Below are 25,895 nucleotides of genomic sequence, written 5' to 3' on the forward strand. Positions count from 1 at the left end.
TCCTTGCTATTCTTTGGAACTCTGCATTCAAATGCATATATCTTTCCTTTTCTTCTTTGCTTTCTGCTTCCCTTCTTTTCACAGCTATTTGTAAGGCCTTCTCATACAGGCATTGTAGTAATAGAATGTGAAAGTAAAACTTTATTCATTATATTATTTTAAAATTATATTTTTGCAAGTTTTTCACTTAGCTGCTTTCCACAATATATGTTAAAATGATTTTAGTCATTTACTATAGATGACTTTCCTGGTCATTTTAATAGAATTTTTCTTGTTTATGATAATATTTAAGTTGGCTGACTTTTTCCTATCCTGGAACATGATGCAGAATTTTTGATGTATTGACTGAGGCACAGAAGTTACCAATCATATTCAAATATAACTAGGATATTATATTTTAAATCTATTTATTTTACAGTTTAATTCTTTACAGTTTAAATGATAACTACTTTTGCCTAGAAACATTACTGAAAACCAATTCTTAATTTTAATATAGTGAAATATTATGAATTGGGAAAATATGTGAAGTTAAGATGAAAAGGGCTTCCCTTATAGCTAAGTCAGTAAAGAATCTACCTGCAATGCAGGAGACCCAAGTTTGACCCCTGGGTTGGGAAGATCCTCTGGAGAAGGAAATGCAAGCCACTCCAGTATTCTTTCCTAGAGAATCCCATGGACAGAGTTTCCTGGAGGGATACAGTCCATGGGTTCACAAGAGTCAGACACTTCTTAGCAACTAAACCACCAAGATGAGATGTGACAAATTATTGATTTTTCTTTAGGGCCAGGTGAACTTTCTGAGATTTGGGTGAATAGTATATGTTAACTTCCTAAAAAATAATGGTACAACATATATATTTTTACTGATAGTTGACAAGTAATGATAAGGTCAACAGAATATCAGACTGGTCTAATTTGAGGATATTTTTTACCTTTATATTTCAAAGAAACTGCATTATAGAACATCTGTTAAAACAGTTTCCCACATGCTTCTGAAATGATATAGTAGTTAGTAGAGGTATATGGTGTTAATTACTGAAAACAGCAGCCTCACAATATACTGAACAGTGAGCAGAGTAAATTAGCCAGTCATAAAGCTAATAAAATAGAAATTAAAAAGGCCAGGTTATGCTGAAAATAAATTTAAAGATGATGCTTCTGATTTTATTCTGTATATTTAAGAGCTGATAGTGCCGTGTCATTTTGACCCATCATTAATAGTGATGTTTCATTGTGTGCTCCGCAGGTAGTGCAAGTTTTTTGGGCCAATATATCCACATATTTTTCACTAACATATTGTTAAGCCACCTACCAGCTTCATATTTGCATGGCAGGAAGAATTTGAAAGACTATGCAAGCTTTGTGTTGAACGATGTTAATTTTTCCCTTGGGAAAAACTCTTGAAATTCAAGGCTATATACTTTTTTAAAAATAGACAAATAAATTCTGAGGAAAAACTAGAAAAAAAAAATTGTCCTATATCACCTGTAACTTAAGGTGGTAATAATCAGAAAGAGGAAGATCCCATCCTTTCCTAGTAAGTAACATAGAAAAAGAGAACCCTGACATTGTATATTAAATAAGGAAAATCTATAGGATCAGAGTATCCAAAATATTTTTCAAAGGATCAGATCAAATAGTTTTTGAAAGTAATATATCAGATGAGTTAGGTATTAAATAGATGACTTTTTTATTAATCTATTTTTTATTGAAGGACAATTGCTTTACAGAATTTTCTTATTTTCTGTCAAACCTCAACATGAATCAGCCATAGGTACACATATAACCCCTCCCTTTTGAAAGTCTCTCCCATCTCCCGCCCCATCCCACCTGTCTAGATTGATCCAGAGGCCCTATTTGAGTTTCCTGAGGCAGCAAATTCCCATTGACTATCTATTTTACATACAGTAATGTAAGTTTCCATGTTACTCTTTCCATGTGTCTCACCCTCTCCTCCCCCCTCCCCATGTCCATAAGTCTATTCTCCATGTCTGTTTCTCCATTGCTGCCCTGTGAATAAATTCTTTGGTAACATTTTTCTAGATTCTGTATATATGCGTTAGAATACAATATTTACCTTTCTCTTTCTGACTTACTTCACTCTGTATAATAGGTTCTAGGTTTATCTACCTCATTAGAACACATAAAAAGGTGTTCCTTTTTATGGCTGAGTAATATTCCATTATGTACATGTACCACAACTTCTTTATCCATTTATCTGTATCCATTTATCGATAGACATCTGGATTGCTTCCGTGTTCTAGTTACTGTAAATAGTGCGTATGGTACTTGCACAAAAACATAAATATAGACCAATGGAACAAGAAATAAAGTCCAGAAATAAACCCATGCACCTCTGGGTACCTTATTTTTGACAAAGGAGGCAAGAATATACAATGGGGCAAAGACAGCCTCTTCAATAAATGGTGCTGGGAAAACTGGACAGCTACATGTAAAAGAATAAAATTAGAACACTTCCTAACACCATACACAAAGACAAACTCAAAATGGATTAAAGACCTAAATGTAAGACCAGAAACTATAAAACTCTTAGACAAAAACATAGGCACAGCACTTGATGACATAAATCAAAGCAAGATCCTCTATGACCCACCTCCTAGAGTAATAGAAATAAAAACAAAAGTAAACAAGTGGAACCTTATTAAGCTTAAAAGCTTTTCACAGCAAAAGAAACTGTAAGCTAAGTGAAAAGACAGCCCTCAGAATGGGAGAAAATAGTTGCAAAAGAAACAACTGACAAAGGATTAATTTTCAAAATATAAATAGATGACTTTTTAATCACTGTTTTAGAAACATACTTTTAAAAAACTTACCTACTTTCTCTACTGACTCAAATGTATTAAGGTCTGCACAGATTAATCAGTTGAACTGTTTGTTTCCTATTGTTGCACTGCAACAAATCATCACAAACTTATTGTCTCAAAAACAACCTGTATTTATCATAATACAGTTCTATATGTCAGAAATCCAACATAAGTCTTATACGGCTGTAGTGAAGGTTTCAGGAGAACTTGTTCTTTCTGTAGGCTCCAAGAAGGATGCACTCCTTCCTTTTTCCAACTTCTGCATTCCTTGGCTCACAGCCTTCTCTTGTGTAGGTATCTTCTCCTATCTCTTTTTCATGAGTGTACCTGTGATTATATTAGGCCTACCTGGATAATCCAGAGTAATCTCATCTAAGAATCCTTAATTTAATCAAAAACTGCAAAGTCTCTTTACCAGATATGAACATTCACAGGTTCTGGGGATTACAATGTAGAAATATTTGGATGCCATAATTTAGCACATCACAGGCCATATGGTTGAACATACCACAGTTTTATTCTCAGGTGTAGAAAAGAGACAGAGGCTATAAAGAAAATAAAGCACCAGTTCTGCTGTATGTAAGCATAATCTGTATATTTCAAGCTCATAATCAGGTTTTGACTACACAGGGAAGTCGATAAAAATATATATTACCACTGATTACAGGAAAAATCACATGAAAAGAAAAGCACATGTAACAGATATCATTAGATAGATTATGCTATCTGACATTTTCAAAACAAGATAAAGATCAGAAATATTTTGAAGCATGTTATCAGGTTTCAAAAATGTCAATTCACATGCTAAATATCACACTTACAAAATTTCACAAGTAAGAATAGTGTATTGGGTGTGTTCTTCTTCTCTACATACACAAAAGAAACACTATTACATACTTGTGCTCTGCAGTTCTACCCACTGGCTCATTAGCAAAGAAGAGAGGAAAATCATATAGTCTTAAAAGTCTGTTCTGAGTTCTACTTTCTAATCTATATTATTTATTATATTGTTCTGAATTCACATTTCATCCTGTTGTTGATAGATGTGCCTAGAAAGAGGCACAGGGAAGCACAGAAAGGAGGGCATAAAGCAAAGACAAAATGAAAAGCACTAAAAAAGGAAATTAAGAAAGTAAAGAAAAATGGAAAGTAGAGAAAGAAGGAATAAAAAAAGAAAGAGGTTGATAGATAAGCAAAGGGAAAGAGTTCTATGCGTAGTAAAAGTCAGCACTAGCGTTAGGACTAAGGTTGAAGTTATAGGAAGCAAACAATGACTCCAGATGTTTTATCAATTAAAGATTTTTAAAAGACAATGGATAGCTTTGTGAAGTACTGTACTCTTTATATAGTACTTTGTGAGGCACTGCACTCTTTATATAGTACTTTTTGAAGTACTATGCTCTTTATATACTCTGTGAAATACTACACTGCTAAAGTAAGAAGTGGTTACTCAGCTATCAGAAATACATTGAAGTATTTTCTGCATTGGTGATAAAAGGTATTAAACTGCTTATAAGATCTGTTTGTATATTGGGATTACATTATATAACATTCACTATTAAGATTTTCACTGTCACAAACACATGTGCATAGGAGCGTTCCCTGCTCCACTCTGTCTTTTTCATCTAAACACACACACACACTCATGCAGGTAAGCATATCACAATAAATAAACCTTCATTTACCCAGTATGCTCAATAGATGACTGAGAATTAGCAACATTTGTTTGATCTTTAGGAAAACACCTCATGACCCATGGTGTAAATCTTGATTACATGCTAAAAATAAGACATATTTGTGATAATCCACAATATAATTTGATTGAGGGCAGGAGGAGAAGGGAGTAAAAGAGGATGAGGTGGTTGGATGGCATCACAGACTTAACAAACATGAGTTTGTGAAAACTCAGGGAGATAAATAAGGATGTGGAAGCCTGATGTGCTGCAATCCATGGGGTCACAAAGAGTTGGACATGACTGAGTGACTGAACTACAGTGTAAAATTGAACAGTAGTAAATTTGAACAGTAAAATTGAACAGTAGTGTTTGATATTTTAAAATTTAAAGAAATAATCAACTCGAAGACAACAAGGATACTTGTAACATTGCCTCATTTCTACCACTTTTGAACAGGTATTTACAATACCGAATAGAATTAATTTTAAGAGAAAGTATAGCAAAAATGTTAAATTTTCCACTTCTTTTTTGACATTCTGCATTAATACCAAAATTGGCCTTCTCATTATATCATTAATGCAATTATATCAATTGCTCACTTCTCTGAGCCTCAATGTCATCATCTTATGGAGGCAATGTCTTCCCCATAGATTTATGACAATATAATAAGATAACATGCATAATATAAACATTTAATAAAAATTGATTAGCTCAATTAAGAGCAAAATACTTAACTAGAATAATTCACTGTTTCTTTAGGTATCTCCATATAAGCATAAGAAAGCAAAACTTTTCTAAGTGTGAGTAAGATCTCTTTTGTTAGAACTAACTCCCTTCATACTTTTATTTTCATTCTTTGTTACATAGTTTTTGGTAAACTACTTGAGATTCAAAAAATGTAGTAATCAAAAGGGTTTGTATGAAAAACATTTTCAAGAATGTGGTAATCTATTCACCAGTCATTTATGTTGAAGGTCAAAGCTAAGATTTTTGAAGACTTAAGAAAGGATGTATATCAAAAACATGATTCTGCTGAAGGCTATACTGAATAGGTAATTGTCACTCAGGAAACATTGGTTAGCATCTGATCTGACAGACTCCAGAAGATATTATTTCCTTGACTATTTCTTTCCTTCTCTAACTTTTTAGAATCAGAAGTAAAGATCAATAGTTGTCCTTTTGTGTCCTAAAATCAGTTTTTCTCATGTGGAGGAATAAATGTATTTTCTGCTTTGTATTAGTTGGTACTGCAGAGTTTTCACAATATGCCAATTCAGATACTATGTAAGCTTGAATTATTAAGACAAATTCATTAGATATATTCAAAGCAAAAGCTTTAGGTTTCATGTATTGAAACCTTATTTTAAAATGAAATTCTGTGTAATGTTCTTCTCTGAAAACATAAAATGCAGTGTTTGAGATGTATTGACCTGTAAATTGTTTTCTACATCCTCTGCTGTCAACTCATTAAGTGTTTAAAATGTGTGATTAGTAATATCGATATGCTAAGTGGCTTCAGTCTTGTCCGACTCTGTGCGACCCCATAGACAGCAGCCCACCAGGCTCCCCTGTCCCTGGGATTCTCCAGGCAAGAACACTGGAGTGGGTTGCCATTTCCTTCTCCAATGCATGAAAGTGAAAAGTCAAAGTGAAGTCTAGCAACCCCATGGATTGCAGCCCACCAGGCTCCTCCGTCCATGGGATTTTCCAGACAAGGGTACCGGAGTGGGTCGCCAGTGACAGCTTTTTCAAAAGCACTATGGTAATAATAGTATGACACAAAATCCAAATTATATAGAGCAATTTTCTCTCTAAAATAATTTTAACAAAATCAAAATTTATGCATAAAATGTTTGTACATAAAATGTCAGAATTCGGAGAAAACAATATTTTAAACCTCAAAATCCAACATTAGAGTAATGACCTGATAAAATAGCAACACAATTGAATATTAGCCACTAAAGTAAAAATTATGGAAACTCTTTTAAAATATAGAGTAGGATTTAGAATATTGGTTTAAAATAGAATTATCTAGAATTATGTATATTTAGCAACTGTTTAAAACATAGATGTTTACATATGAAAGGAATGTGCAAAAGTGAAGAGATTTTAGATTTTATATAGATATTACCTTGAAGTCTGTTTATAAATGAAGGATCTATGTAGTTAAGAGAATACTGCTAAGTCGCTTCAGTCGTGTCCGACTCTGTGTGACCCCATAGACGGAAGCCCACCAGGCTCCCCCATCCCTGGGATTCTCCAGGCAAGAACACTGGAGTGAGTTGCCATTTCCTTCTCCAATGCATGAAAGTGAAAAGTGAAAAGTGAAAGGGAAGTCACTCAGTCGTGTCCGACTCCTAGCGACCCCATGGACTACAGCCTACCAGGCTCCTCCATCCATGGGATTTTCCAGGCAAGAGTACTGGAGTGGGGAGCCATCGCCTTCTCCAGTTAGAGAATAGATTCTCTTAATTTTCTATTTTTAAAAAAAAAAAATTTTCTATTTTATAGAAGAGGATTCATGTAATTTAGATGATGTGTCTGTACAATTAAATAACCATTGAAGAGCTGGAAATAGGAAAGATAGTACCTATATTTTAACCAATAGTCATTCTAAAATGCTGTTGGCATAATTGAATTTCTTATAAGTTTTGTATCATTTGAACTTGAGTGCTAAGTAATTATGAGACAAAATATAATACACTGGTAATACTGCTTTGTGATATTGTACATTAAACTGAAAATTAACCACAACATTTGTATACATGAAAAGGACATTTTCAAAATTAGTAATGAATTGATATACTTTTATGTACTTTAGTCAACTTCTAATTTGTATTATTCACATTAAAGTTTTATTTTTTCCATAAAGCACTATTTAATTCATTATTATACTATAATTCCAAGAACATTAATGCTTTTTTCAGCAAGAATTAATACCATTAATTGACTAATGGTAGTTTATTAGTAGTGAATATGACTCAATATACATAGTGAATTGTCAGAACATTTTCTTATTTACCATTTTATATATTTCTATTTTAGCTTATGGCACAAACTCTTCTATTTCTCAGCAATTTCTATAATTACCACTCATTTTAAGAAAATATCTTAGTACAGCAATAATACTGTCATTAAGCAGCTGGAATGAGTTTCAAATATAGTTTCTAAAGTACTTAATTTCTTATGAGAACCGACTTTGTCATTCTCACAAATATAAGAAAGTAGTTTATCCTTAAGATATGAAAACAACTTTGGAAAGTAAATTACCACATTTAATACTTGAGTCTCTCTTAGAAACTAAAGAAACATTTAATCTTGATCATAGAGAATCAGTTTCTTCAAATCCTATTTTCAACTGCATTTAGTACATGTGAATGGATTTTTGAAAATGAACTGGAAAGATACATGAGTTCATAATCATACTAATTCAATTTTACTAGTATAGAGTTTTTACTTACCTTCATCAGTCTGGAAATTTCTGAAAATGAACTGGAAAGATACTTGAGTTCATAATCATACTAATTCAAGTTTACTAGTATAGGGTTTTTACTTACCTTCATTGGTCTGGAAATTTCTGAAAATGAACTGGAAAGATACATGAGTTCATAATCATACTTCTAATTCAGGTTTACTAGGATAGGGTTTTTACTTACCTTCATTGGTCTGACATCTGTATCTCTATTTTCCCATAGGAAAAAAAATCCTAGTTCTTAATAACACCAATGTAATTATTCATTTGATTTGTCTCTTAATACACACACACACACACGTGCATTCGCACGCATGCGCACACAAACACACACACACACACACACACACACACACACATTCAGCATTACAATACCAGTAATACCACTTGTAATATCATTACTAAAAACAGTTCAATAATTTTTGCAGTATTTTTTTGATACTTAGAATATGTCCCATTGAGATGTAGGTTAAGTAACTGTCATTTAATGTCATTTTAAGTAGTTCCTCTCAGAAGCTATGCTTTCAACTCAATACACAGATTTATTTCTTTTAATCTTTTGAGATTGCTCTTTCAGTGTTCATTTGTCTGTTATTATTTATATTCAGAGATGATTTTCTTCTAACCCTGTAGTGACCATCTTAGCCTCCCATCCTCTAAGAGTAACCATTGTTACTAGTTTTTATTCTTAAATTTATCCTTAGACATTTTTTTCATACATTTTTCTCCACCTCACTTTTTTCATTTAAAAGTAAATCCTGAAGTAAATTCATTCTAGTATTTATAGATGGTCACAATTCCTTTTTTACAGTTTCATAATTCTCTGGTGAATGTAGCATACTTTTTTAAACCAGTCCCTTATTGATGGGCATTTAAATTGTTTCCAGGCTTTACAAATAAATTTCAATGAGTAGTCTTGTAAATATGTCACTTCATATTTGTGCAGTGTATCTTTCAACAGATTCCTAAAGCCAAAGTGTAAATGAACATATAATTTGCCTTAAATTGTTAAATTTCCCTTTATAAAGATTATGCCATTTTGCATTTACACCAACAGTGTATTAAAGTCTTTTCCTCACAGTCTAGCCAACAGAGCCTGGTGTCAAGTTTTTGGATTTTTTTGCCAATTTAAAATGAGAAATGGTATCTCAGTATATTTAGTTTGTAGTTTTAAGACTGAATTTTAGTTCTGTATGTAAAAAATCCTTTTGTAAGTAATTTGAATATTTAAAGATGAGAAGTATTTTGTTAGATAAAAAAAAACCTACAGTGTATACAAGATTACTTTAGGTTAGGATTGGATTGTTAAGATAATGTTATATAGAAAAAGAAGACAGACATGATTCAAAATAAACTTCATAAATTAAATATTTCAGCTTTAGTCAGAAGTCATAGAAACCTTGCAAAAGAAATGATCCTTTCTTTGATAAGCCAAAATACGCTGTAGTTAAGTTTGCGATGTAACTTCTATAAAGTACTAAAATTTCATTAAGTACTAACTCTTGAAAGAAAGAAAGCTTATAAATGATCATGTAATTGCAGAGGATTTTCTATAGTAGTCTTAGTTTTGAGAAAATATAGAAGTCAAGTCTATTATACTTCATATTATAGCTCAAAACCAAAGCCAGTTTGAGGAAAAATGTCCTCTAACAGAATCAGAGATGATGAGTTATAGTCCTTCTTCTTGGACTATCTGAGTTTTTCCTTTGTCCCCTAATTTGTTTCTGCATGCGTGTGAGCTAAGTTGCTTCAGTTGTATATGACTCTTTGTGACCCTCTGGACTGTAGCCCACAAGGCTGCTCTGTCCATAGGATTCTCTAGGCAAGAATGCTGGAGTGAGTTGCCATGCCGTTCTCCAGGGGATCTTTCCAACCCAGGGATCAAAAGGGGGTCTTTCCAACCCAGGGATTGAACCTGCATTTCCTGCAGCTCCTGTACTGCAGGCAAAATTCTTTGCTACTGAGCCATCAGTGTCTAAATAAATTTTAATATTTTATTTGGATTGAATAAAGTAGATCCTGATTATCATATTAATCTGACATCAGTAATTGGTGTCCACTTCAACAAGAATTGTGTTTTCCTTGGGAGACAAAATGTTAAAGAAAGCATTGTGGAGAATGATTCCTGCCAATTAATTCTTAGTTATTTTCTTTCTTTTCAGCACCTTCCCTGATAGGTATGGTAAGAAAGGACTGGGCATCCCAAAATAGCATTGCCCTATCATGGCAAGCACCTGCTTTTTCCAATGGAGCCATACTGGACTACGAGATCAAGTACTATGAGAAAGTAGGTCTTATTTGGAGCTTCCTCAAAATGTACATATACATATATATGCATATATATATATTAAGTATATTGTTATAGAATATTATTTTACTTTGAAACCTGTTCTTTTTGGTCTATCTTCTTACCTACTATGTCTTTAAATATTCTCTAGTATACTATAGTGCTTATAATTTCTTAATTAATTTGCCTTGTTTTATATAAGATTAAGGTAGAAGACACAGGATGTACATTTCTATCTTCACTTACTCTGAGTTTTACAATATAGTGAGAGATTGTATTCATCAGCTTACAGTTTAATGAATATAACGTTATTTCTAAAACTCACTTCAGAAAAAATAGTAAAAATGGAATTACCATAATCTAAAACAAGTTCAGTGGGCCATATCCTTTCCAATGAATTTAAAGTTATAGTCTGCTAAAATTTGCAAAGTATTATTTAAGGTATAAATGAAAATAGCTGATGAATTAAAATTGTCTTTCCATTCAGGTCAGCTGTTTTATAAGGTAGCAAGATAAATCTGGTTAATAAATCAACTCTTAACTTTAATTTCCATTTCTGTCATTAAAATTCTCAATCACTATATTTTCCCTAATTATATACTTCCTTAGTTTTATGACATTCACAAGTCTACTTTCTTTATGCTTTCTCCCTTTCACTCACCATTATGATATCATTGCTATAGATGTTATGGCAGAACATAGAGTCAATTCTGAGAATATATCCCATTGGGCTGATACTAACCTACAGTATTGATAAAATGAGCATTACATTTAAAAATATTATGTAAAAATTTATATAATTCCCAGTGGTATCTTATAATAAGAAAGAACTTGTTGTGTTTCTATAACTTACTGGAATCAAAGGAACATCACAAATAAATTTAGGTTCCCTATGAAGAAACTCAGGCAAAAAGAGAAATGGTGGAGAGTTCTGACAAAACGTGGTCCACTGGAGAAGGGAATGGCAAACCACTTCCATATTTTTATCTTGAGAACCTCATGAACAGTATAAAAAGAAGAGAAATAGAAGTCTATATTTTTATATTCTACTGCTTCTGAGCAAATGTAAGTTTGAAAAGGGGAGAAGTAACTCAGTAGCATGATTATATTTAGTAATTTCAGAATTATGTGGTCAATGAAAGCTATCATTATTATTAACTGACATGGAAAAATCCATAGTCTAAAAAGGAGGAATTTACTCAGTTTAATTAGATTATAGATTCTGTACATTGGCCTGGCCAGCTTGTGCTCAGAAATCCCGTTGGTGTATCCTTCCAAATGTTACAACCTATGGCATCCTGTCACAGGAATATACATATTTTTCTGTCCATTAATTTAAATATATCTTCATATACTCAAATAATTCAGTTTATTTAAAAAGCAATGTACACATTTTTAAGGAAATTTTCAGAATAAAAATATTTATCTTGTATTATAAAGGTAATATTTTATACACAGAAGATGACTCTTATTCTATAGTCATTTTTGCTTCATATATATGAAGATGAAAATTACATAATATTTCCAGTTAAAGAAAAATTGTGCTGATTCTATAAGAAAAGAACCATATTCATCCAATTGGAACTTTAGAAATTAATAATATCCTCAGAGATGGCTACTGACATAATATCCATGTTTTAATAATAGAATAAATAATATTACAAAGGAGTTTATTTTATAAGAAAATGGCAATGATCCATTGCTAATGAATTTAACGTGGAGTTGGAAGCCAAGGATTCCTAATTCACGTTCTGACTTTGACTCTAATGCTTGTGGTCAGGAAAAAGTCTATTAATCTCCCTAATCAGACTTCACATTTACAAAAGGAAAATAAAGATACCAACCCTTCTAGTGTGTTGTAAAGATTAATTATAAACAGATCTCATTCTAAAGGAGATCAGTCTTGGGTGTTCTTTGGAAGGAATGATGCTAAAGCTGAAACTCCAGTACTTTGGCTACCTCATGCGAAGAGTTGACTCATTGGAAAAGACTCTGATGCTGGGAGGGATTGGGGGCAGGAGGACAAGGGGATGACAGAGGATGAGATGGTTGGATGGCATCACTGACTCAATGGACATGAGTTTGGGTAAACTCCAGGAGTTGGTGATGGACAGGAAGGCCTGGCGTGCTGTGGTTCATGGGGTCACGAAGAGTCGGACACGACTGAGTGACTGAACTGAACTGAACTAAGCGATTTACAATGTGAGGTGTCTACAAATGTCTGAGATCAAACACATATTATTGTTACCAGTGACCTTTGCTTAGAAAAAGGCACTGGTCTAAGTGTTTGGACATTTAAGTTTGACTTAGACCTTAAGTTTCTTATTCCTGTTTTCTATCTATAAAATAAGGGTTCAGAAAGATAATCTCTTCCATTTTTAGCTATTTTCAAATGCTACTATGTTTGTGTTTATACAGTTATATAGATATACTATCTTTCAAATAACTTAAGTGTGCTAAAGTTAAATATACAGGCACATTTTAAAAAATAACTCACTGCAGGGAACAGTAATCTTCACATCATAATTATATATAAAAATTAAAACCTAGCTATGATTGTCTTCTGTTTCTGTATATGTGTGTGTGTGTGTGTGTATGTGAGATGAGCGGACTATGGAGAAGAAAATCTATAGCTTGTGGGTTATAATTAATTAGATATTCTCTATTCAGTTAATTATACTCTCCAAATTCTTGGCCACATTTTCATACTTAAAAAGTGTTTTAAACTTACATGAATATATTATAAATATGAAAAGGCACTTAAAATAATGAAGAAATTCAAGTATAAGTCACAAAAAAATTATATTTCCTATTTACTCACTAACAATATGTTTCTTCAAAGTACAGCATACTTATACTGGAAACTGTTAAAAAAAATGACGTCAACTTAGATATACACGCTTTATATAATGGCCTTCCCAGGTGGTTCAGTGGTAAAGAATCTGCTTGCCAATGCAGGGGACAAGCAGATGTGGGTTCAACCCCTGTGTCAGGAAGATCCCCTGGAGAAAGGCATGGCAGCCCACTCCAGTATTCTGGCCTTGAGAATCCCATGGACAGAGGAGCCTGGTGGGCTACAGTCCAGGGGATTGTGAAGAGCTGGACATGACTGAGTGATTGATCACACACATTCATGCTTTATATAATACTTCATGAAGCAGCTGGTCTCATTTCCAGGAACTGCCAAATGGGGCAGAAGGCAGGGAGCAAGAGATAGGAGAAAGGATAAAGAACAGGGAGAGAAAAAAATAGAAAATATCTATTCTACTGTAGCCACATAGTCAACATCATTTAGAGTGAGAAGGAACAAGGAAAGAAGTATAGAGCCCAGATTTGGCTTGGCATTTGGGGATAGGCTAACTGGATATACTGTGTCATCTTTTTATTTTTTTTTTTTTAAGTGAAGTATAGTTGATTTAAACTGTTGTGTTAATTTCTGATGTACAGCATGGTACTCAGTTATACATACTTATGGATTAGTTTTTAATATTCTTTTCCATTATGGTCTATCCCTGGACATTTACTATAATCCCCTGTGCTATACAGTAGGACTTTGTTGTCCATCTATTCTATATGTAGTAGTTTGCATCTACTAAGCCAAACTCCTAGTCCATCCCTCCCCTATGTTTCCTTGGCAACCATGAATCTATTCTCTATGTCTGTGAGTCTGCTTCATAGATCAGTTCTTTGTGTCATATTTTAGATTCCATGTATAAGTGATATCATATGGTATTTTCTTTCTCTTTCTGACTTACTTCACTTAGTATGCTAACTTGCATCTATGTTGCTGCAAATTGCATTATTTTGTTCTTTTTTGTGGCTGAGTAGTGTTTCATAGTATACATGTACTATATCTTCTTTATCCTTTCATCTGTTAATGTACATTTAGGTTGTTTCCATGTCTTGGCTATTTTGAATAGGGCAACTGTGAACAATGAGGGAGCATGTATCTTCTTTATTCATAGTTTTGTCCAGATGTATGCTGAGGAATGAGATTGCTGGGTCATATGATAGCTCTGTTTTTGGTGTTTAAAGGAACCTCCATGTCATTCTCCATAATGGCTACAACAATTTATATTCCTACCAACAGTGTAGGAAGGTTCACATTCCTCCAAACACATCTCCAGCATTTATTCATAGACTTTTTCTTTTTTTCTGCTGTTCTGGCTCTTCATCGTTGAGGGCTTTTCTCTAGTTGCAGTGCACGGGCTTCTCATTGCAGTGACTTCTCTTGTGTGGAGCATGGGCTCTAGGGTGCGTGGGATCAGTAGTTGTGGCACATGAGCTCTAGAGCATGTGGGTTTCAGTGGTTTGGACAAATGTGCTTAGCTGCTCTGTGGCATGTGGAATCCTCCCTAACCCAAGGATTGAATGCATGTCCCCTGCATTGACAAGCAGACTCTTAACGACTGGACCACTAGGGAAGTCCTGTAGACTTTTTAATGATGGTCGTTTGGACTGGTGTAATGGTACCTTATTGTAGTTGGGATTTGCATTTCTCTAATAATTAGTAATGACAAGCATCTTTTCATATGCTTATTGACCATCTGTGGATATACTCAGTTTTTGGTCCAGGAGAGCTTTTACAAGGGTGCAAAAGTTACCTACATTTTAGTTTTCAGACTTGGTACTCCAGATGAGAGCAGTTCCATCTTGGGCTTAAAAAAGTTATTCCCATGTAGCTAAGACATCATCTGTTCCCAACCCCTCAGTCTCCAGCTTCAATATGTTGCAGACCCTCCTGCAGTCAATAAATATCAAAATTCTAATTGAATATCAAATACACCTTTCCCTTAGTTATGTTCTTTTTTTCTCCTTTATCCTTTGTGTTCACATTCTTAAAGTTTCTTCTTTTTTCTCTATCAATAATAGTACTTTTCTTTATCTTGCTTCTTTGTTCTTTTATTATATTTATCAAAGACAGACTTGATTAGTCAGTTATATATATATATATGTATACATATACATATATATATATATACACCTTAGAAAAGGTAGAGGAATGAGAGAAAGCAAGCGGATTCCAGTAAAACTTTTACTTCTGCTTCATTGACTACACTAAAGCCTTTGACTGTGTGGACCACAACTGTGGAAGATTCTTAAGAAATCTTCAGACCACTTTACCTGCCTCCTGAGATATCTGCATGCAGGTCAAGAAGCAACAGTTAGAACTGGACATGGAACAACGGACTGGTTCCAAATTGGGAAAGGAATATGTCAATGCTGTATATTGTCACCCTGCTTATTTAACTTAAATGCAGAATACATCATATGAAATGCCAGGCTGGATGAAGCACAAGCTGGATCAAACTTGCAGGGAGAAATATCAATAACCTTTAATATGCAAATGACACCATCCTTAAGGAAGAAAGTGAAGAGGAACTAAAGAGCCACTTTATAAAAGTGAAAGAGGAGAATGAAAAAGCAGGCTTAAAACTCAACATTCAAAAAACTAAGATCATGGCATCCGGTTCCATCACTTCATGGCAAATAGATGGGGAGACAATGGAAACAGTGAGAGACTTTATTTTCTAGGGCTCCAAAATCACTGTGGATGGTGACTGCAGCCATGAAATTAAAAGACTCTTGCTCCTTGGAAGAAAAGCATGACAAACCTGGACAACATATTAAAAAGTAGAGACATTACTTTACCGACAAATGTCTATATAATCACAGCTGTGGTTTTTCCAGTAGTCATATATAGATGTGAGAGTTGGACCATAAAGAAAGCTCTGAGTGCAGAAGAAATGATGCTTTTGAACTGGGGTGTTGGAGAAGACTCTTAAGAGTCCTGTGGACAGCAAGGAGATCAAACCGGTCAATCCTGAAGGAAATCAATCCTGAATATTCATTGGAAGGACTGATGCTGAAGCTGAAACTCCAATACTTTGGCCACATCATGTGAATAACTGATTCACTGGAAAAGACCCTGATGCTGGGAAAGATTGAAGGGAGGAGGAGAAGGGAATGACAGAGAATGAGATAGTTGGATGGCATCACCAACTCAATGGACATGAGTTTGAGCAAGCTTCGGGAGTTGGTAATAGACAGGGAAGCCTGACATGCTGCAGTTCATGGCGTCTGAAAGAGTCGGACGTGACTGGGTGACTGAACTGAACTGAAACTCACGAGGCAGGGATTTCTTTTGTCCATATTCATATCCTTAGCAATCAGAAAGGCACATAAATGATCATTCATAGACGATGGTAGTTGGCCAATTTTAGGTCAGGTATTTTTAAAACATTTATTTTTAATTCAAGGATAACTGCTTTACAGTGTTGTGTTATCTAGTTTGAAGTTCTGGAAATTCTCATACATCAACATGAATCAGCTATAGGTATGCATATGTCCCCACCTCTTGAACCTCCCTCCCACCTCTGACCCCACCCCACCCCTTTAGGTTGTCACAGAGCACTGGGTTGAACTCCCTGTGTCATACAGAAAATTTCCGCTGGCTAACTGTTTTACAAATGGTAATTGTATATGTTTCAATGTTACTCTCTCAATTTGTCCCACCTTCCCCTTCCTCCACCCTGTCCACATGTCTCTTCTCTATGTCTGTGTCTCTATTCCTCCCCTGCGAATAGATTCATCAGTACCATTTTTCTAGGTTCCCTATGTGTGTGTTAATATATGATATTTATTTTTCTCTTTCTGATTTATTCACTCTGTATAACAGGCCCTAGGTTCATCCAACCTCACTAGAATTGACTCAAATTTGTTCATTTTTAAGGCAGAGTAATATTCCATCATATATAGATAGATAGATAGATATACATATATATACAACAAGCTCTTTATCCGTTGATTTGTTGATGGACCTATTGGGTGCTTCCATGTACTATTGTAAATAGTGCTGCAATGAACATATGTCTTTTACAATTGTGATTTTCTTAGGGTATATACCCCATAGTGGGATTGCTCGGTCATATGGTAGTTTTATTCCTAGTTTTTAAAGACATCTCCATACTGTTCTCCATCATGGCAAGATGAAAAGACAACCCTCGGAATGGGAGAAAATAATTGCAAATGAAACAACTGACAGAGGATTAATCTCCAAAATATAAAAGCGCTTCATGTAACTCAATATCAGAAAAACTAAATATGCAATCAAACAATGGGCTGAAGACCTAAACAGACATTTCGCCAAAGAAGATGTTGTTGTTCAGCTGCCAAGTTGTGTCTGACAATTTACAACCCCATGGACTGCAGCATGCCCGGCTTCCCTCTCCCTCACCATCTCCCAGAGTTTGCCGAAGTTCATGCCCTATGAATGGATGATGCCATCCAACCAGCTCATCCTCTGTCACCCTCTTCTTCTCCCTGCCATCTTTTCTAGCATCAAGATCTTTTCCAGTGAGTCAACTATTGCATCATGTGGCCAAAGTATTATTAGAGAAATTCAAATCAAAACTGCATGGCAATGAAACATGTAAAATATCATGTAGGAAACGAGTTGCCAGTCCAGGTTCGATGCACGATGCTGGATGCTTGGGGCTGGTGCACTGGGACGGCCCAGAGGGATGGTATGGGGAGGGAGGAGGGAGGAGGGTTCAGGATGGGGAACACATGTATACCTGTGGCGGATTCATTTTGATATTTGGCAAAACTAATACAATTATGTAAAGTTTAAAAATAAAATAAAATTAGAAAAAAAAAAAAAAACTGCAGTGAGGTATCACCTCACACCAGTCAAAATGGCCATCATCAAAAAATCTACAAACAATAAATGCTGGAGAGGGTGTGGAAAAAAGGGAACCCTCTTGCACTGTTGGTGGGATGTAAATTGATACAGCCACTACAGAAATTTCTTCAAAAAAACAGGTATTTTTTAAAGTGTTTTTTATGTATTAAGTAATTCAATTCCAATAACAACCATTTGAGATAAATTCTATCACTCCCCCCATTTTACAGATGAAGAAACTAAGGTACAGGAAAGCTAAGTAACTTCACCAAAATAACCCAGGCAATTAAGTAGTTCTTCACATATAGTTGCATCCCAATTGGATGTCTCAGAAAAGTGCTTTCTGCTGATGCTGATTTTCTAGGTTCCCTGAAGCAGACACTTCATTACTCTCTGCTGCCTGTTTTGCATCTATAAAATGGCAGCAATAAAACATACCTACCTCACCAGGGTGTTGTACAGCTCCACTAATTACCAACTGATACCTCATTTTGCAAACATGCATCCCCCATAATAGTTCATTATTCTTACATCCAATATTTAAAGACCTGCAACTGGTAGTCTTTTCTTTATAATTCTCTCATTTTTTTTTATCACAGTCAGCAGTTTTTAGATTTTGTTTAAGAAATTTCATCATAAGGAAGGAAACATTTCTTGTATACAGATGGTCAGTAATTATCTATATAAAATACTGAATTTAACTTGCCATTGTTTCACCTACTCTACCAATTATAGAATTAAGTACTTATGAGGTTTATATAAAAATACATAATTTCATGTCTGAACTGTTTTCTTTAAAAGGTAAGGAAATTTGTATGAAGCTCTTCATTGTGGGAAATATTTTCATCACTCAGGGATGATTTAAAGTTTCTTTTCATAGGAGGTTGAATTCTTGGTGGAAGTTAAAGTGTTAGTCACTCAGTCATGTCCGACTCTATTCGACCCTTCGGACCCTAGCCTGCCAGGCTCATCTTTCCATTGGATTCTCCAGGCAAGAATACTGGATTGGGTTGCCATGCCCTCCTCCAGGGGACCTTCCTGGCTAAGGAATCAAACCACATCTCTTTCTTCTGCATTGGCAGGTGGGTTCTTTACCACTAGTGCCACCTGAGAAGCCCTAAAAGTCAAAGACTTCTCAATAACCAACTCTTTCTTCCTTCTCTGCCCTCTTTCTCAAGATAGCTTTCTTCCCTGAGAAAACAATTCAATAAATTCCTTTTTTTCCTAAAGTATATAACCAGTAAATCTGCATGTTTGATTAAAAATATATGAATCAATTATTATAGAAATAATAAACTACAAAAGAAAAATCCTTCTTTCCTTCCTTATAAAATAATCAGTATACTTTTCTTATTCTCGTTTGTTGTACTTCCTTCACTTAAGTGTTTGCTGAAGGACGTTTTCTCTTCACTTCCACAAATGCCACGTAAGTGTTTGCCAAAGAAGTTTTCTCTTCACTTCCACAAATGCTATTTTAGCCTTCACCCGCTGTTTAGGTGCAGAAACAGCTCATTCATTCTCTGCATCCTCCTTCCCCAGTGACCACCTACATTGGTCCATTTTGTTACATAAATGTAAACTTGCATGTAAATGGAAACAGGTTTTTTAAATGGGAACTAACAAAAGTGTTACTGATGAAAAGACATAAAGATTCCCTGAATTACAGGAGGAACTTGTTGAAACGGAGGTCCTGATTCAGCTGAGCCGGGTTAAGAGAGAGTGGGATGAGGCTTTACATTTGGAACAGCTCACAGGGAATGCCAGTGCCGCAGCTCCAAGCTTAAGTCGCTAAATGCCCTGCTTCTCCATTACCTCACATTAAAAATGTGGATAGGGACTTCTCTGGGGCCCAGTCATTAGAACTTCGCCTTCCACTGCAGGGGGGGGTGCAGGTTTGATCCCTGGGTGGGGATCCCACATGCCTCGTGGTCAAAAATCCAAAACATAAAACAGAAGCAATAATATAACAAATTCAATAAAGATTTTTTAAATGGTCAACAAAAAACAATCTTTAAAAAATAAGTGTGGATAGAAGGTAAATAACCATAACACTATAAACATAGATGTGAATTTAATATTATATCATCTGTATAACTAGTTAGAACCTCTGTAGATGTTGCATATCCGTGTGATATTTGAACCTAATATATTAAACTGAAGCAAAATGTAATAAATAAAGGACTAAGTCATTTCAGAGGTAACTGAGTGTTTCTAATGGAATCAGCAAAGTCATGAGCTGGTGAATAAAAGTTTTGTTTTGTTTTTTCCTCTCTTTTCATAATTTTTATTCGTTGTCATGTCCACCACAGAGAAATTGGATATGAGCATTTGGTACTAATTAAAACACCATTACCTGATAAAAAATGGATGGCAAGGGAATTTACTGATACAAACACTCATTATGGAGATTTCATAGCCAATTTCCATGTTGTGTAGCAAACACCACACTGGGTAGAAGCCTGTCTGGTTTAGTGAGCCCAGGGAGTCCCCACAGTGCCTGGAGCAAAGATTCTCACGGTCACAAAACTGGGACTGGTGCCAGCACTGCATCAACAACAGCATCTGTATGGTTTGGATGTATCTAAATAGAAAGAAAGTAAAAGATATTTTCACTATTGCATTTAGTAGAGGGTTTGCACGCACATGAAAATTATAATTGTTTACTGACTCCTCTACCTTTAAACTGTCTTTGATTTCATAAGAATTATACTGCCTCTTGTTTGATTTGAAAAATAGATTTGTACAAAATGACAGAAGCTAGAGTTAGCATGCCAGAGATTTTATATATCTAATTGAGGAAAAATTAAAGTTAAGTAAATAACTAAGTAAATATACTACATTGAAGACTTTAGAATACATCTAAATTTATAGAGTGAAATGGAGATTATAAGCATAATGAGTATCAAAGTTTATATTTTGATTTCCAAGGACCTTAAAACAATACCCTCTTCACTGTGCTCAGACAGCCTGGATTCTTTTGGTGTATGTAGTTACTGGGAGTACAGTCTTAGTGCTGATGTTGTAATACCAGATAAGGCTGCTCATTAATCATACTGCTGCCAACTTGCTGTATTTCAATCAGTTCTAAATTTCATAGCATTTTCATTCAGCTTCACATCCTAAAGTCATAATCAGTTCCTTTGATATTCCTGGTCAGAATTTTCTTAAATTGCTTCCTCATCACTTTAATGAATTCCATGTCTTCATCTCATTTTTTATGAAGTTAGGTTAAACTAGGTTACTTTCGAATTCTGAAATTCTGTGATTGTGTAAGCTGCTTATTATTTTATTGTTTCTTGCTTTGCTATACAAGGGGATAAAAAATTATCAAACAAGAGTAATAAAGCAATGAGATAATTCATTTTTCAACGAAAGTACAAAATATTAAAAAAAATTATGGGGAAGTACATTAAGGTCTCAAAGGGTGAAAAACTAACTCAGTTTCTTCAACAACCTAAAAATCTACATATTTTACAACCAAGTTTTATATTTCTAAGAAAAGAGAAAAATATAAGGTTATTTTTAAAAGATTAATTACAGCTCTTATAAATTTCCACCTCCTCTTAAATATTATTGTTTGGAGGGGAAAAATAATGCAATGTGACATATAGCTTGGAGTAGAGGCTATAGAACCCACAATATCAAATTATAAAAGGAAGAAATTGAAGTCGCTCAGTCATGTCCCCATGGACTGTAGGCTACCAGGCTCATCCTTCCATGGGATTTTCCAGGCAAGAATACTGGAGTGGATTGCCATTTCCTTCTCCAGGAGATCTTCCTGACCCAGGGATTGAACCCAGGTCTCCCGCATTGTAGGCAGACGCTTTACCATCTGAGCCATCAGGGAAGTCAAATTGTAAGCTATTCACAAATATCCCTTTAAGTATAGAATACTAGAAAGTACCTAGGTTAATGCTCACGGGAATCAGGATAGCCTTGGAGTATGCAAAATTAGCATTTTTCCTTTATAGTTTCATTCCTTCAGAAATTTTTTTCTGAGGAGTAACAAGGACACAAATTCAAACTTCCTCTAAATTTCTGATCTAGTTTGGTGAAAATCAGACAAATAAAATCCCATAGACAGCCACCAATTATTTGAGTGTGACATTGCCATGAATTCAGACTACATACAGTCAGCCTTCAAAGAGTCGCTCTTCCATTTAATAGAAAATGTAAATATAATGTTTTTACTTTAGAAAGCCAAACATATAAGTCAGATATCTAACACTCTATCCTAAAATGATGAAAGGGTAAATACTACTATATATATATATATATATATATACACACACACATATATATATATATATAGTAATATATATATACTACTGTAGGTAAATCTTGCCAGAATTTCTAATATAAATTTCAAGCTAATAATTGCATCTCTGGTTAGGTTATATTATCTAACCCTTAGCAAGTTTTCCCTGATCACTGTCCTTATTAAAGTAACATTTGCTCATTTCAAATGCAGTTAAAAATGCAACCATATTTTCTGCCTATTTTTAAAACAAATACAATTTGGGGCTAGAAGTACAAGCATAATTACCAGTTTATAAATTTACTTTCTCTTTTCTGATATTGTACTCCTATTTTTTCATCTGGCACTTAATAAGATAATCTGTAAATTGAACAGAGATGCATTTATTTCTTCTAAGGATTTTGAAACCTGTAATTTATGAAAGATCACATGAAGTTTTTGCGAGACTTTCTGTACAACACAAGGTGGCTGTTTACAGAGAGCATTTTCCTTCAAGGATTTAATAGGAAATGCTAATAGAGAAAATATGGGTAAGGGAGAGTTAGAAACTTTTCTTGGTAGTCAGATGAGAATTAGGTGGGGTTTCCACCATGGATGCTGCTGCTGCTGCTAAGTCGCTTCAGTCGTGTCCAACTCTGTGCGACCCCATTGACGGCAGCCAACCAGGCTCCCCCGTCCCTGGGATTCTCCAGGCAAGAACACTGGAGTGGGTTTCCATTTCCTTCTCCAATGCATGAAAGTGAAAAGTGAAAGGGAAGTCGCTCAGTCCTGTCCGACTCTTCCGCGACCCTGTGGACTGCAACCTACCAGGCTCCTCCGTCCATGGGATTTTCCAGGCAAGAGTACTGGAGTGGGGTGCCATCACCTTCTCCCCACCATGGATAGTTCACTCCAATAAATGCTTTTGTGAAAGGTGTGTATGTATTTTTTGTTTTTGTTTTTTTAAGTTTTTATTTTTTGATGTGGACCATTTTTAAAGTCTTTATTGAATTTCTTACAATATTGTTTCTGTCTTATGTTTTGCTTTGTTTTTTGGCTGAGAGGTATATGGGATCTTAGCTCCCCGACCAGGGATCAAACCTGCATTCCCTATACTGGAAGGCAAAAATTTAACCACTGAACTGCAAGGGAAGTCCCTGTATATGTTTTTAAACTGTACATTTAAAAAAAAAATTAATTGAAGGATAATTGCTTTACAAAGTTTTGTTGTTTTCTGCCAAATATCAACATGAAATAGATATAGATATACATATGTCCCCTCCCTCTGAAGCTCTCTTCCATCTCCCTCCCCTTCTCACCTCTCTAGGTTGTTTCAGGGCCCCTGTTTGAGTTCCATGAACCATACATCTAATTCCCATTTGTATCTATTTTACATATGGTAATGTAAGTTTCCATGTTACTCTCTCCATACATCCCACCCTCTCCTTCCTCCCCCCACCATGTCCATAAGTCTGTTCTCTGTCTGTTTCTCCATTTCTGCCCTGCAAATAAATTCATCATTGCCATCCTTCTAGATTCCACATATATGCATTAGTATATGATGTTTATCTTTCTTTCTGACTTACTTCATTCTGTATAGTAGGTTCTAGGTTCATCCCCCTCATTAGAACTGACTCAAATGTATTCCTTTTTATGGCTAATATTTCATTGTATATATGTACCACAGCTTCTTTATCGACTTATCTGTTAATGGACATGTAGATTCTTTCCATGTTCTAGCTATTGTAAAGAGCTAGAATATGCAATGAACATTGGGGTACATGTGGATTTTTCTGTTTTGGTTTCCACAGGGTATATGCCTAGTAGTGGGATTGCTGGGTCATATGGTGGTTTTATTCCTAGCTTTTTAAGGAATTGCCACACCATCTTCTATAGTGGCTGTATCAAGAATGTTACATTCTCACCAAAGTGTAAGAAGATTCCCTTTTCTCCATACCCTCTCCAGCATTTATTGTTTGCAGGCTTTTTGATGATGACCATTATGACTGGTGTGAGGTAAAATCTCAAGTTTTGATTTGCATTTCTCTAATAATGAGCAATGTTGATCATCTTTTCATGTGTTTGTTAGCTATCTGTATGTCTTCTTTGGAGAAAGGTCTGTTTAGGTCTTTTCCCCACTTTTTGATTGGGTTGTATGTTTTTCTGATATTCAGTTTTATGAGCTGCTTGTATAATTTTGGAATTTAATCCTTTGTCTGTTGTTTCATTTGCTATTATATTCTCCCATTCTGAAGGTTGTCTTTTCACCTGGTTTATAGTTTATTTTGCTGTGCAAAAGCTTTCAAGTTTAATTAGGTCCCACTTGTTTAATTTTGTTTTTATTTCTGTTACTCTAGGAGGTAGGTCATAGAGGATCTTGCTTTATGTCATCATGTGTTCTGTCTATATTTTCCTCTAAGAGTTTTATAGTTTCTGGTCTTACATTTAGGCCTTTAATCCACTTTGAGTTTATCTTTGTGTATGGTGTTAGGAGTTCTAATTTCATTCCTTTGCACATAGCTGTCCAATTTTCCCTGCACAACTTACTGAAGAGGCTATCTTTGCCCCATTGTATATTCTTGCCTCCTTTGTCAAAAGTAAGGTACCCATAGGTGTGTGCATTTATCTCTGGGATCTCTGTCTTGTTCCATTGGTCTATATTTCTGTTTTGTGCCAGTACCATACTGTCTTGATGACTGTAGCTTTGTGGTACTGTCAGGAAGGTTGATTCCTCCATCTCCATTCTTCTTTCTCAAGACTGTTTTGATATTCAGAGTCTTTTGTGTTTCCATATGAATTGTGAAATTTTTTGTTCTAGTTCTATTAAAAATTACATTGGTAGTTTGATAGGGATCACAATAAATCTGTAGATTGCATTTGGTAGTATAGTAATTTTCACAATATTGATTCTTCCAACCCAGGAACATGTAATATCTCTCCGTCTGTTTATGTTTCTTTGATTTCTTTCATCAGTGTCTTATAACTTTCTGTATACAGTTCTTTTGTCTCCTTAGGTAGGCTTATTCCTAGATATTTTATTTTTTGTTGCAATGATAAATGGGATTTAATTCTTAATTTCTCTTTCTGATATTTCATTGTTAGTATATAGAAATGCAAGTGATTTATGTGTATGCTTTTGTATCCTGTGACTTTTAAGCTGGGCATTTTTAAGCACAGTTTTTACTGGACTCTATAGTTTTCAAAATTTTGCAATATTATAAAGAGAATGCAACTTTCTATTTAAGAAGTATAAAAGCTTCTATGTGCCTCTGCTGCCTGACTTTATTTGCAGATTTTCTGCTGCTGGAGGGAATGTCTAACATGCAAGGTTTGTAGTGTATCCAGAGTTAGGAAACATGTTCTTCTGGAGCTAGGCAACCCTTGTTTACTGTGAGGCCAATATTTGATTTTATTAGATAAATTAGAAAAAAAAATGAGTTAGAAGTTAAAATATTTTTACGTTTCTAATCCTCGAAACTACTTTTGCAGTCTTGAATGAAGGTGGAGAACAGCATATTGGTGTTAATACTTAAATTCGATTATGAAAAAACAAAAATGATATTAACAACTAGTAGCTTAATGAGTACACTTTACTTGTATTAATTAATTTTAAGACAGATTAATTAGCTGCTAGCTAATTGAGAGACACCTACCTACTTCATGATAATCTCTAAGGTTTTAACCTCCAACTAGAAACTTAATAAAAAACTATAA

General features: G+C 34.7%; 1 protein-coding gene across 11 annotated transcripts in view; it reads left to right on the forward strand.

Moving 5' to 3' along the window:
• EPHA6 (EPH receptor A6) overlaps nt 1-25,895 on the forward strand; it is a 1,033,311-nt gene that overhangs the window by 617,204 nt on the left and 390,212 nt on the right. For all 11 annotated transcript variants that reach the window (XM_010800991.4, XM_024994001.2, XM_010800997.4 and 8 more), the window contains one exon: nt 10,136-10,260. In XM_010800991.4, coding sequence (XP_010799293.2) covers nt 10,136-10,260 — 125 coding nt within the window. The remainder of the gene's footprint in view (nt 1-10,135; nt 10,261-25,895) is intronic.

This window comes from Bos taurus, chromosome 1, assembly GCF_002263795.3.
Source record: "Bos taurus isolate L1 Dominette 01449 registration number 42190680 breed Hereford chromosome 1, ARS-UCD2.0, whole genome shotgun sequence".
NCBI classification, from domain to species: domain Eukaryota; kingdom Metazoa; phylum Chordata; class Mammalia; order Artiodactyla; family Bovidae; genus Bos; species Bos taurus.